Source organism: Urocitellus parryii, chromosome 12, assembly GCF_045843805.1.
Source record: "Urocitellus parryii isolate mUroPar1 chromosome 12, mUroPar1.hap1, whole genome shotgun sequence".
Classification (NCBI taxonomy): Eukaryota; Metazoa; Chordata; class Mammalia; order Rodentia; family Sciuridae; genus Urocitellus; species Urocitellus parryii.
This window is the reverse complement of record NC_135542.1, coordinates 10,789,733-10,803,051: the sequence shown is the minus strand read 5'-3', so window position 1 is coordinate 10,803,051 and position 13,319 is coordinate 10,789,733. Positions and strand designations below refer to the sequence as shown.

Below are 13,319 nucleotides of genomic sequence, written 5' to 3'. Positions count from 1 at the left end.
GCTGCAGCTGATTATCTCTGCTCTTGGCAGCACTTATGTTGTGGCAACAGGGAAAACAAATAGGTTTTGGCACACAGGAAGGATGCCACGGGGCCAAACGGGACATTTAGGAACAGCCTGAGTGGGGGTGCTCTGAGCCACTTTAGGGCTGATAATGAATTAAACTTTTTTGGGGAAAAGTAAGCTTGGGATTAAAAGAGGGATTTTAACTATTTTTTGTCCTACACACACACACACACACACACACACACACACACATACGTTGCAAAACCCCACTCCATATCTTGAAATCTTAGGTGATGCAATTTTTGATGTTAATCTGCAATGTGTAAAGCCATTAGCCATCGAGAAACACAGGCACCCAAGGGAAATGATGCTGAAGATGGCTGGAGGTGCTCAGCGTGAGAATTTTTTAGGTGGGAGCTCAGGAGATGTTTCCTTGCATCCCCAAAGGGGACTGTTTGGGGTCATCCTGTTTATATCAAATGCTGTCATGATGGATACTACCATGTTGGCCTCTCTGGAAGGGAGCCTGCATGGATCATTAACAGGTTGGGCATAAGGGGCTGGCAGGGGGCAGTGTGGTCATTTGCATGTGGAAATACAATGCAGAGAGGAAGGAGAGATGGGCCATGGTGAGAGGGACCCCATAGATACATGCAAATGTATCTACATGTACCCGTGTATGTATACAGGTCCCTGATGCCTATATTTCAACTTGTCTTTTAATATAGAACCACATGCTCACGTAGAAGAGGCTGGCCTGGGGGTGTAGCTCAGGGGTAGAGTATGTGCTTAGCATACACAGGTCCTGGTTTCCATACCCAGCACTACGGGAAATAAAAGAAAAAGCAGAAGAGGGTTAAGGTTTCTTTGCTACTGAGATGGATATAGTCTGAGGAATGAAACCTCTTGATGGTTCCAAAAGGTCACTGAAAAAAAATCACAATAGCTCTCCTTCTAATTCAATAAATGTGCTGAGGTTGTATAGACCTGGTACTCTGCCTGGTAAGCCTAAAGATAAGTGATATGTAATCCATACTCTCTGATCACTTAAACTGACTGCTCTGCTGGGGTAGCATGTTGCCCATTAGCAGTTCATACGATGTGGACCAGAGATGAGGTCTGAAAATGGAATCGAAAAATAGACATGCAGTATGCTAAGTTGTACCACAGAGGAGGATCTGCCTAGGTACAACTTTTCTTTATCATTCTATTAAAAGTAATCCATGCTTTTGTTGGAAAAAAATATGAATACTGGGGAAAAGGTACATCTTTTTTCTAGATACAACAACTTTATACAGTACCTAATAATTTCTGAAATGAAAAACATGAGATATTTAATACACTACCCCTGCCCCTAAAATTTTACTAATTCTATTATTACTTTTAACATCTATATTATGTATTTGTAACTTTAAATACATTGAATCTTCATTGACTTGATTCATCAACTTGGGATAGCATCTTTTCTATTGCTTTGACACAAAGGAAGAAAACTCATTCCTTTATTCTTTCCTCTCAAGTTTCCTTTCTTTTTTTTCTCTCTCTCTCAACCTGAAACATCTACACTTTTCCTTTTACCATTGCAAAGGTTTAAAATATTCACATTAGGTTCAGTAATTATTAATGAGGCATCCTCATTAATATTAATTAGATAATCACTTAGTTTCTGGACTTGCCTATAGGTCGATGATAGAAACTATAAACCAATGACCCAAATTTACTGTATCATAATATAAACAGTAGTTACTAAGGGACAAAGTGGCATGAGTGGATTTGCACAGAAGGAAATGCCACAGAGGGGGAATGGAGGCAAGGACGCCCAGTTTTCATGTCCAATGGATTCTCATTCTTACCTTCTCTCACACTTGGTCTGTCTCAAGAAAAGGCTAAGCCTGTCCTAAGAGACTGTGTGTGTGAAAATGTACCTGTGCCTGAAATGTATATAGACAGTTTAAGAAAATTAAAATGAGTCAACTGTGACTATACCTTCTAGTCCAGGAAACAAAACATCATCAAAAAGTAACCCAGGCAGGCGGGGTGGCCCACACCTGTAATCCCAGTGGCTCGGGAAGCAGAGGCAGGAGGATCACAAGTTCAAAGCCAGCCTCAGCTAATGTGAGGCACTAAGCAACTCAGTGAGACCCTGTCTCAAAGTAAAAAATAAAAAGGGCTGCGGATGGGGCTCAGTGGTAGAGCACCCCTGGGTTCAATCCCTGGTACCAAAAACCAAGAAACCCAAAACCAAACAAACACAAAAACTGCATCCTGGCCCGGCCCCTGCCAACTGGAACTCTTGTGTCAATCATTCCCTACCTTTTCTGCACAGCTTTCAAAACCCCTGTGTGCACTTTCTGGTTATTGCTGTTTCTAAACTTTAATCTCCTATTACACTTGGAATCACTTCTATTATACATGGACTCACACTGCACATGTTCTATTAAGACACATCCACACACACTCCAGTGATAGCCAAATACTTTTTTCTAACAATAACATAGAATGAAATTTCATTAGGGTGTTTGCCTGTCTCTGAGTTTTAATGAGATACATATTTTGTACCTGTTTTTTGTGTCATTTATTTAAAAAACATTTTTTAGTATTTTTTTATCCATAGAAGCATTTTATTGTTTCAATACAAATAATAAATTTGTATCATAATAAACACAAATCACAAACACAAAATAAAATAACTATTCCCAGGGTTCCCAGTGTTAGCTTTTTATTTTATTTTTTTCTGATATCTTTGGATGAACTATAAGTTTATAATTTCAATGTATTTATCTTTATCAATATTTTTCAATCAATGTATTTATCTTTATCAATATTATTCCATATCAAATATTCTGGAATAAGCATTTTAGGCTATAAATTTCTCTCTGATTTACTTTCATTCCCCAGTTTTAACACTAGGTGTTTACATTACCTTTTAATTGCAAATGTTCACTAATATCTGAAGTACTTCTTTTTTTCTAAACCTCTGTTTTTATTCCTAGTCATTCTTTGTTTTTTCCCCCCTAAATTTTATGAATCTTCAATTTTCAATGTGTCATTATAAACAGCAGGGCTGGAGTTTTATTTTTGATTCATTTGAACAACATTTGTCATTAAATCTTAGCATCTAATCCATTTGTTTAGATTACTGGCTTTATTTTATTTATGCCACTATATCTTTCCACACATTCTGATTTTTTTCTAGTCTTTTATTTCTTTGAGATTAACTGGTAACGTTTTCACATTCCACTTTTATCTCAGTTTTTGAGTTGTTTTTCGTATTTTGTTGGTAGGTGAAGTACCCTTTCTTAGAGTTCATGGTTACATAAAAAATCACAAGTGCTCACTGAATTTATCAAAGCCCAAAGTTAACATTTTTTTTTGGGGGGGGTACTGGAGATTGAACTCAGGGGCACTCGACCACTGAGCCACATCCCCAGCCCTATCTTGTATTTTATTTAGAGTCAGAGTCTCACTGAGTTGCTTAGCTTCCTTGCTTTTGCTGAGTCTGGCTTTGAACTCACGATCCTCCTGTCTCGGCCTCCCGAGCCAATGGGAGTACAGGTGTGCACCACCATGCCCGGCCCAAAGTTAACATTTTTATTCTTCTCCCAAATAATTACAGGAACTCAGAAAGATTTTAATTCCCAATTTTCCTCTATTCTATGCCATTGTGCTTGTGTAAATCACACTTTTATTATTTCACAAGATGTGGTTGTATACAGTATTGTCCACACTTTCTCCATGTGTCCTTTCTGTACTGTAGAACCCTTGAAGCTCCCATTTCCTCTGAATGAAGCACATTCTTTTAGAATTCCTTTTTTTTTCTAGGGTCTACTGGTGATACACTTCCCCTGTTTTTGTTTGTCCGGAAACGTCATTCTATATTATTATTTGTTGTTGTTTGTAATGTACAGAATTTAGTTTGGTAATTATTTCCTCTCAATTGAGTGAAGTTATAAGTTCACCGTTGCTTTTTTTTTTTTTAAAAAAAAAGATACTAAAAGGTATTTTAAGTTTTCTCCCCCTTTTTTATGTGTTTTGCAAAAATGGGTCCACATGGATTTCTTTTTTTTTTCATCCTGCTTAATAGTCACTGCATTTCATGAAACTGTGGGCTAGTGTCTTTCAATTCTGAAAAATTTTATTCCTCATGCTTTCCTCCCTCCCTTTCTGGAATCCCAGTTAGACGTGAGATTTTCCCACTTCATCCTTCCTGTTGCTCAACTTCCATGTCTTGTTTTCCATACCTGTCTCTCTAGGCTGTATTCTAGGATATATATATATTTTTTAAAATTTACATTTCCATTCTGTCATTCTCTCTCTCTCTGATGTGTTGTTAGACCTGCCCGTGGAAATTTTAATTTCTATTATTACTTTTTCATTTCTAGAAATGCCGGCTGCTGGCACTTCTTCGAGTCTTGCTGTTTATCATATTTCTAATCTTCTCTTATATTTCTAGAAATTAAGCTCAGGCTCTTATTTTGTATTCTAGGCTTGATAATCCTAACATCTGCATTCAGTGTCTGAAAATCCCAACGTCTGAGTGAGGAATCTAATTTCGGTCCCTCTCATTTCCTCTTATGCAAAGTGTTTTTGGACACAAATTGCTCTTTCCCAGGGGAAACTACTGATTTCTCATGCTTTTGTCCCCTTCCTTTTCTACGATCCCTACTAGCTGGATTTTGACCTTCTGTGTATCTAAATCCCCCTTCCATAGTTCCCACCTGTGTTTCAGAAAAGAGCTTTCAACTTTATTTTCCGGATCCCAGATGAGAGCTACTACTACCCTTTCCTTTTATTTTTATTTTTTTAAAAATTTTTGTTGGTCACATTTTTAATTCTCAAGGGCTCATTTATTCAGTAATGACTTTTTGCACGACAGTCTCTTTGTTCTTTCTATTTAATATGAATAATCTCAAGTCTTTCTGAAGACTGTAAGTATGGCTGGAACTGTTTTCTTCTCCTTGTGTTAGCTAGACTTCCTCTGGGGTCAGTCCTTCTACCTGGAGCTCAAGTCTATATTTTCATGTTCAAATAACAGGTTAGTAAAAACAAAGGTACCTGGTGTGAATTTCCCATCTGACTACAGTGTTTCTCTAACACCATCTTGCACTAGGGAGGGATGATTTAGGGCAAATGTGTAAGAGGACAGGCTTTGTTGACTAGAAAGCAAGATAAAAGAGGCCCAGGCTGAGAGCCCAGGGCCTCCCCCACTTCTTCACTTAGAAGCACGGTGTGCTTGCTTTGCACATGATGGGCTTGTGTTGATTTCCCTCTTGAGAAAAGAAACGACTCTTCCACCACTATCTATGTCTATATTCAAGGTCTGGTATTGTCTTAGAATGTGTTCTTATATATTGTTCCCAAGTAGGAATTCTAGTCACTTGTCTTTTTTTTTTTTTTTTAAGATTATCACTGTTTTTTTGTTCTTTGGGGCCTTTTGCAAGGAAATGAGACAGAAAGTGCTGTATGAGAATTAACTAGGGTGGGGTGCATCACTGAGGCAGGGAAAGATGGTCCAGGGGTCCCCGTGCAGCTGCCACCCACACCCATTCTACTGTGGTTTAGAGGAAATCTAGCCTGTCCCGGGACGACCAGAGCTGTCCCTCACCACAAAGGCTTACTCCTGTTTTTTTTTTTTTTTCTTTTCCTGGGTCATGACTTTCCTTGCTCAGGGTTATTTTTCAGTCGGGTCCTATTTACTTTCTGTTTTCCAGACACTTGGCTAAATGTCTGGTTTGCGGAGGGCAATCTGCCCTGTTCTCGGTGCTGTTGAGGATTGATGTCCGTCTTTACAGCTTGATGGTTCTTCAGTGGGGATTCCGAAGGGAAGGGGAGAAGTGCTTAAACTCAACCCACCACCTGGACGTTGGAAAGTGCAGACACCCATCATCTATATTAATATTTAAACACTCCGTGGGATGTTTTTAGTATCTTAAAATAGAAGCTTGTTAAGCATTGAGAAATTTATCTTAGAAAAACGTCTCACTGGAACCTGTGCCCCAAGCAAAGCCCGACAGAGGTTGGGGTAATTGATCCAACCTGCACATATGGGCACGTTGTTCCCCTCTGCTGACCTTCCTCTACCTGTGCATTAAAATCTTGGAACTTTCCAACACATTTATCTGAGCATCTGTCCTTGCCAACACTTCTTCTTCTCCTGTTCTTTTTTTAAAAAAAAATGTTTAATTTTATTTTAAATTGCATAGTAAAATCATTCTAAATAATGTGAAATTAGACGTTTTTAAAAAAAATTTAAAAAATTTTCTTAAAAAGCATATATTTTTGATTTCACGTTAGCTTAATGCACACAAACAAAAATAGGCATCTACTAGCTCCGAGTGGTCTTCGTCTTCAAACATAACTGGGCGCTCACACTCACAAGCAGCTGGAGAAACTAACAAAGCCCTGGTTTTGCAAGGGTGCTTTTAGGACGGGAACAGAGGAGCTCCTGCATCTTTAATGCCCCAGACAACTGTAATACCAATTAATAGTGCCACAAGAGAATGAAAACCGTGCTTTACAGGATGCTCCCTTCTTTGATGACAAAGCCTACATGTTAGCCACCAATTCAGTGAGTAACTTCCTTCCTAAATAGCACAGCCTATTTCTGAATGAGGACATGGCATATATAACTGGCAAGTGGTGACGTTCCTTCGTGGATTCTGAGGCCTTTACCTTGAGGTCTTTGGATTTTTTTTTTCCAGTGCATTTTCTTTAATTTAGTCAACTCTCTATTTGCCTTTTAGTTCCCCCTACCCCCATATGTACCAGTGACCAATTAACTGTTAATAAAGCATGCTACCTTCTATGATCACTCTGAAATTCAGCATTTTATGGTTTGGTCTTCCTTCTACTGAGTGTGAGCACTCAAGGTCACTCAAGGTCATTCATTTAGGCAATACGTACTTGAGCAAATGGCTGTTTCCTACTTGAACATGTTTCCTGATGACTTTCTTTTAAACCAACAGTCTATTTTTACAAGCTTATCCTCTCCACCCTCCAACCCATCTTTTCCCTGTGAGTATAAAGTTATGAAGAGAAGCCTTTCTTACTTGGATTATTGTGTCCGGAGGATACAAGCTGAGAGTCCTGAAAGAAAAAGAAATATCAATTAATTTTCTTACTTTGATTTTTCCAAACACTAGTTGAAAAGGAGACAGATGACTGGTCATTCAGAACGGAGTCATTGCTCCTAACTTTAGCAGCGACTATAACAAGGCCCGTTTGCATAAATGTGCTTGGCAAGCACATCTGGGAATGCAGATCACAATCACCTTTATTCTGTAGCACTGACCTTATGTTTTGTCTATTGAGGGAAAGGTGACATAACATAAAATCAACCATTTTGAAATGAACAAACAATTCATTGGAATGTAGTACATCCCCAACGTTGTACAAGCATGGCATCTATCTAGCTGCAAAGTATTTCCGTCATTCTAAAATAAAATCTCATGCCCATCAAAAAGATCTCCCTATTTCCCCTCTCCTCGGCCCCAGCAATGAACAATTTTACCTGTGTCTATTCTGGATATTTCGTGTCAGTAGAGTCATACGACCTAGCTTCAGTCACTTAGCAGTGTTCATTCTTCTTGTAGTATATATCAGCGTTGCATGTCTTTTTATGGATTAATAATATATTTACACATATTTGCTTACCCACGCACCTGTTGGTGGGTACATGGACTGTTCTCATTTGTGGCTACTTGGAACATTGCTGCTGTGACCACGCGTGTGCAGGCCCTTGTTCTAGCCCCTGTTTTCAGTCCTTCTGGGTTATGTGTGTACAAGAGGAATTTTGGGGTCATCTCATGGTAGCTCTCTGAAACTTTTTGAGGAATTGTCAAACTATTTTCCACAGTGGCAGAAACATTTTGGATTCCTACCAGGGAAGTGTAAGGGCTCTAATTTTTCTAAATCCTCATCAACATTTATTATTTTTCATTATAATAATAAAAAACAAAAACCTAGGGACTGGAGTTGTGGCTCAGCGGTAGAGCGCTTGCCTAGCATGTGCGAAGCCCTGGGTTCCATCCTCAGCAACACATAAAAATAAATAAATAAAATAAAGGCATTGTGTCCAACTACAACTAAAAAATAAATATTAAAAAGAAAAACCAAAAAACCTAGCCATTCTTGAGGGTGTGAAGTGGAATACCTCATTGTGATTTTGACTTGTATTTACCGAAAAACTAACTACGCTGAGCATCTCTTCATGTGTTTATTGCCTGTGTGTAAATCTTCTTCTGACAAATACCCAGTCGAGTCCTTTGCCTTGATTTAATACGGCTCTTTGCCTTTTTGAGGTTGAGTTGAAAGAGTTCTTTATATTCTGGATACTACACTCTTCACAGATATATGATTTGCCAATCTTTTCTCCCATTCTGTCAGCTTCCTTTCCCACGTATTGATAATATTCTTCGATGCACAAGTTTTAAATTTTGATGAAGTTTAATTTATCCAGTTTTTCTTTCATTGCTCAAGCTTTTGGGGCCATAGCTAAGAATTCCTGGCTGAATCCAAGCCACGAAGATTTAACCCTCTGTTTTCTTTTATGAAATCTGTGGGTTTAGTTCTATATTTAGTCACTGGTCTATTATATTATTGACTTTGAGTCTCAGCCACTTCCTTTTGAAGGCACCTGTACTACCAGCATCTCTGCAGATGAGGCTGGCCCCTCTCCTGCCAGGAACATTTCGGACAGGCTGTTGTCAATCTCACAGCAGTGGGTGAAAAGATTATTACAGATATCCACTTATCTACTCTGATGTAAATCCAGTACTTTGCAGTATCTGAAGTCTAGTTACTACTCAGATAAATGGGATTAAACCTGATTTTATTTATATTAAAGTGATATGTGAATTTTGTCTTGAGAATTCACATCCTCTTTCCTTGAAAGATCCTTATTTGATGTGAAATATAAGGGGGAGTTATAAAATGAATTGAGGTGGTAGGAATATAAAAAAAATAAGTAGCAGTGCATAAAATCCAACAAAACTCCTTTATAATTCTGGCATGTGGAATGGAAATCCAGTGAAATGGAATTACTTTCCAGTATATGGCTTAACATATTTTACCAGAATTTTGCTCTATGAATTCAGTTGTTAAAGGGCAGAGGTATCATTTAATGGCACTTGTGGCATATTCAATTCTCAAGAATAATGTCTGTTTTAAAAAGGAATTCCACTGAAATACTACAGATGAGCCAGTCTGGTGGGCTGGTGGGCGAGGATTTGGAGGAGAAAATTGGGAAGGGATGGGATCCCCACTCTATCAGGCAGCCCGAGTCATGCGCGGATGCCTAGTAACCCTCTTTCAGAGTGGGTGGCGATGAGCTGTTCAGCTGATGGGAAAGAACAAAGTTCAACTCTCACTCTGAGATTCTGTTTTGGAAAGAGTGACATGGAGATGAAATAGTGTCACTGAAGTGATGGCCAACATGGAATCTGCAAAAAAGACTCGGGCCCAGTTTGCAGAGGTGCTGTTAGGAAGAAGAGGCCCACAGGCAAGTTCCCCAAGGGCACCCGCCAGTTTCCTTCCTTTCTGGTGAACTTACACTTTATATCTGAACAGAAATCACTTTTAGTTTTCATGTTAAAAATACTTTGAGCCCCAGTGAGTTAGCTCCTCGGTCCTGTCTGTAGATTTTGGCCTTTGGAGGCATCCTGTCCTAGACGGGGAAGACTCACTTGTCACCAATGAGCAGGAACAGCCATGGAGATGGTGCCTGTGTAAAAGCTCATTCTTTTTAAAAAAAAAAAAAAAAGAAAAAAAATGAAAGAAAGAATAGCAGAGATTTTCCTATGACCTTGCTCACACTAATAAGAAACAGAAATTTTATTCCTTGAAGCATTCTAAAACTCAGGCCTCAGATGATGACTGTTGACAGACTCTTTCAGCAGAGAACCAAAGATATGCTTCCAGACAACCTGCTTCAGTATAACCACTTCCTATAAGCTCACTCTTCATGACTTGGAAGATCATCTACAATGGGAATTTACTCTTCTCCACCTTTAAATCTGGAAGTCCCAACACCCAGACCCTTCTTTGGCATCTGAGAATATTAAAACTCCTTTAAAGGTGGCATTTAGTTGAGAAGTAAAATTATTTTACAAATCATTTTGCTGAAGACAGAAATAACCAGGCACACTGTTTCCAAGAAAGCCCTTCAATGAAACACCATAACAGATCCCACATTCCATTTAATGTAGCCTGTCAAACTATATGAGGCTGCATTATCTTATGTACTACCCTGAAAGAAAATTGCTGCCAACTAATTGCAGCACTTCACCATTGAGCCACATCCCCGGCCCTTTTTATTTTTATTTTTAAATTTTGAGATAGGGTCTTGCTATGTTCCTCAGGGCCTCACTGAGTTGCTGAGGCTAACTTTGAACTTGCAATCCTCTTGCTTCAGCCTCCTGAGTTGCTGGGATTGCAGGTGTGTGCCACTACACTGGGTTTGTGGTTTTTTTTTTTAAAATTTTGTTTTAGTTGTTGGTGGACACAATACCTTTTTATTTTATTTATGTGGTTCTGAGGATCGAACCCAGGACCTCACACATATGCAGGATGAGTGCTGTACCGATGAGCCCCAGCCCCAGCCCCTTGTGGTTGCTTTTGAAGCACAGTAGCAACCCAAGGAGGAAGCTGTAAAATAAACTTTCCATCTCCAAACACTTTCCTTCCTACCTCCAGGTGCTCATTCTCCCTGGAGTGTATAAAGAGAAAGGCGGTAGGATGGTAGGATTCTTGTTTCTATGGTGATGCTAGAACAAACTTTAAAAAAACCATCAACAAGAATATTTTCAGACCAGGCCTAACCCACCAGATTCAGCATCCACGGCCTGTGAAATGCCCCTGGTTTTGGACATACCCATTCTGGAGAATGGAAAACATTCTACACTTTTGAGTTCTTTATTTGCATTTCAAAACTTATGAGATTGATGCACAAGGAAAGGGGAAAGGGCAAGTAAATTCATTTTCTTTTCTCTTGGTTGAAATACCTGATAATGGCAGCCAATTTAAAGGAGAAGGGTGTTCTTTGCTTTACCAAATTCAATTACTTTTGAGATTTGAAGAATGAGGCAGAAATGCCTCGTAGTGTTTGTCCAGGGAATTGTGATTCCAAATCAAGTCCTCAGAGAGTAGGAAAAAAAAATAACCAAGTTCATTATCAATTGACTTTGCTATATATTATGTCCTTCAATACTCAGACAGAGTGAGGGAATTCTCGGAAGTATTTAGCTAATTAATTTAGTGGTACTGGTAACTCAGAATGCCTAGCAAAATCGACTTTTCCTTGTGAGATCAAATGGTTCCCTTAATCTTAGTAAGGTCTTAATTTCATTGTTTATTAGTCATTTTGGAGAAAGCAACTCAAATTCCATAAGCAATTCCAGCTCAACACATTCGTTATAGTGATAATCTCAAACATTAACAGTCTAATTAATCAGTTTCAATGTCCAGCTGTCAGAATGCTCGTTTGTTGAGATAAAAGGTTAAAGGACGTGCATTTGAGGGATGGGAATGTAGCTCACTGGTAGAGTGTGTGCCTACCCTGTGCGAATTCCATCCCCAGCAACCCCCATCCCCACCAACTAGAGGTCCACTCTCTGGGAAAGTCAAAAACAGTCTTTGGCATAGCCAGAATAAGCACCCCCAAAGATGTCTGTCCCCCATTCCAGGAACCTGCAATATGTACCTGATATGGAAAAAGGTACTTTGTAGATGTTCTGAAATAGGAGATTATTCAGATAAACCAAATACAATATCAAGGTCCTAATAAGGAAAAGGAGGAAGAGAGAAAGAGGGTCAGAGAGGACAAGAGCAGGGAAGCAGAGGTCGGAGTGACACTAGCCCTGAGTATGGAAGCTTCTAGAAGCTAGCAAAGGATTTCTTCCCTAGAGCCTTCAGCCTGATGCCCCTATGCCCTGAACCCCAATTTAGATTTCTGAAAGTATGTTCCCTTTTCCAACATTCTAACAATGTTCTCTATTTGTATTCTCATTCTTTGGTGGTATGTTCTTAGACCTAAATACACTGAGGATGGTGTGACTTAAGTCACTAAGCGAGTGGTCTCTTGTTACAGCAGAAATAGGAAGCTCACGCAGCCTTCTTTCATTTGTATAAGGTAAATGATCAGTGTTACAGCAAGCCTTCTATAAAATGGCACTATTAAAATCATGCCATGTTCTGACGCTTTGTGAAATCACTTATTCTTTCTTCTTGGGCAAGGCAAAAAGATCTAGAGGTAAAATATCAACTCCACGCAAATCCTGGCACCCCGGAAGATGTCTAATGGATGTCCTAAACAGGGCACACTTTCCACTGACATCCAGAATTCTGTGTTTTATCCCATAGGATGGTTAATAATGAATGAAAAATAAGAAACTTCCAACTTACTTTCTGTTTTTAAAATCGAAAGTTTTTACTTATATTCAGGTTTCTGTTTGTTAGATCTCTAGGAAGTATTTGTGTTGCATAGCTGAAACCTCACACTCTTTGACCAACATTTCTTTTTTTTTTTTTTTTTGTACTGGGGATTGAACTCAGGAGCACCTGACCACTGAGCCACATCCCCAGCCCTATTTTGTATTTTATTTAGAGACAGGGTCTCACTGAGTTGCTTAGTGTCTCGCTTTTGAACTCGAGATCCTCCTGCCTCAGCCTCCTGAGCCATTGGGATTACAGGCCTGAGCCGCCGTGCCCAGCTTGACTAACATTTCTTACTACCTGTGCCCTCATTCCTGGCCACCACCATTCACTCTGCTTCTATGAGTTTGATTATTTTGGATGCTACATATAAGTGAGATCATGCAATATCTGTCTGTATCTGACTTATTTCACTTAGCATAAGGCCTCAAGTTATCTATCTATCTATCTCTGTCACATACACACACGACACACACATACATGAATGATATGCAGTGTGTTATATCAAAAATATAACTATAGCTAGTGATACTATATTGTGTTCTTGAAATTCACTAAGAGGACATTTGCTAGGATCACAAAGGGAAAAAAGTGTAACTCTGTGAGATGACAGATACGCTAATTAGCTTGTGATGATTACTTCACAATATATATATAAATACCAAAACATTAAGTTGTTTGCTTCAAATACATACCATTTTTATTTGTCAACTATACCTCAATAAAGCTATAAAAATGAATTTTTTGCATTAGTGATTTAAAATCTCAATTTCACCTCAGGAGTTGTTATTACTTTAGTATTTACATGAAAGAAAACAAAAGGAATTTTGAGAAAGTCACAACAAAGTCTATTTTGGTATGTGCTCAATTATATCAAAACTTAC

The 13,319-nt window shown here is 38.8% G+C and overlaps 1 protein-coding gene across 1 annotated transcript in view; it reads right to left on the bottom strand.

The window, feature by feature from the left end:
- Aff3 (ALF transcription elongation factor 3) overlaps positions 1–13,319 on the bottom strand; it is a 407,982-nt gene that overhangs the window by 157,942 nt on the left and 236,721 nt on the right. The window contains exon 8 of the mRNA XM_077792041.1: positions 7,056–7,092. Coding sequence (XP_077648167.1) covers positions 7,056–7,092 — 37 coding nt within the window. The remainder of the gene's footprint in view (positions 1–7,055; positions 7,093–13,319) is intronic.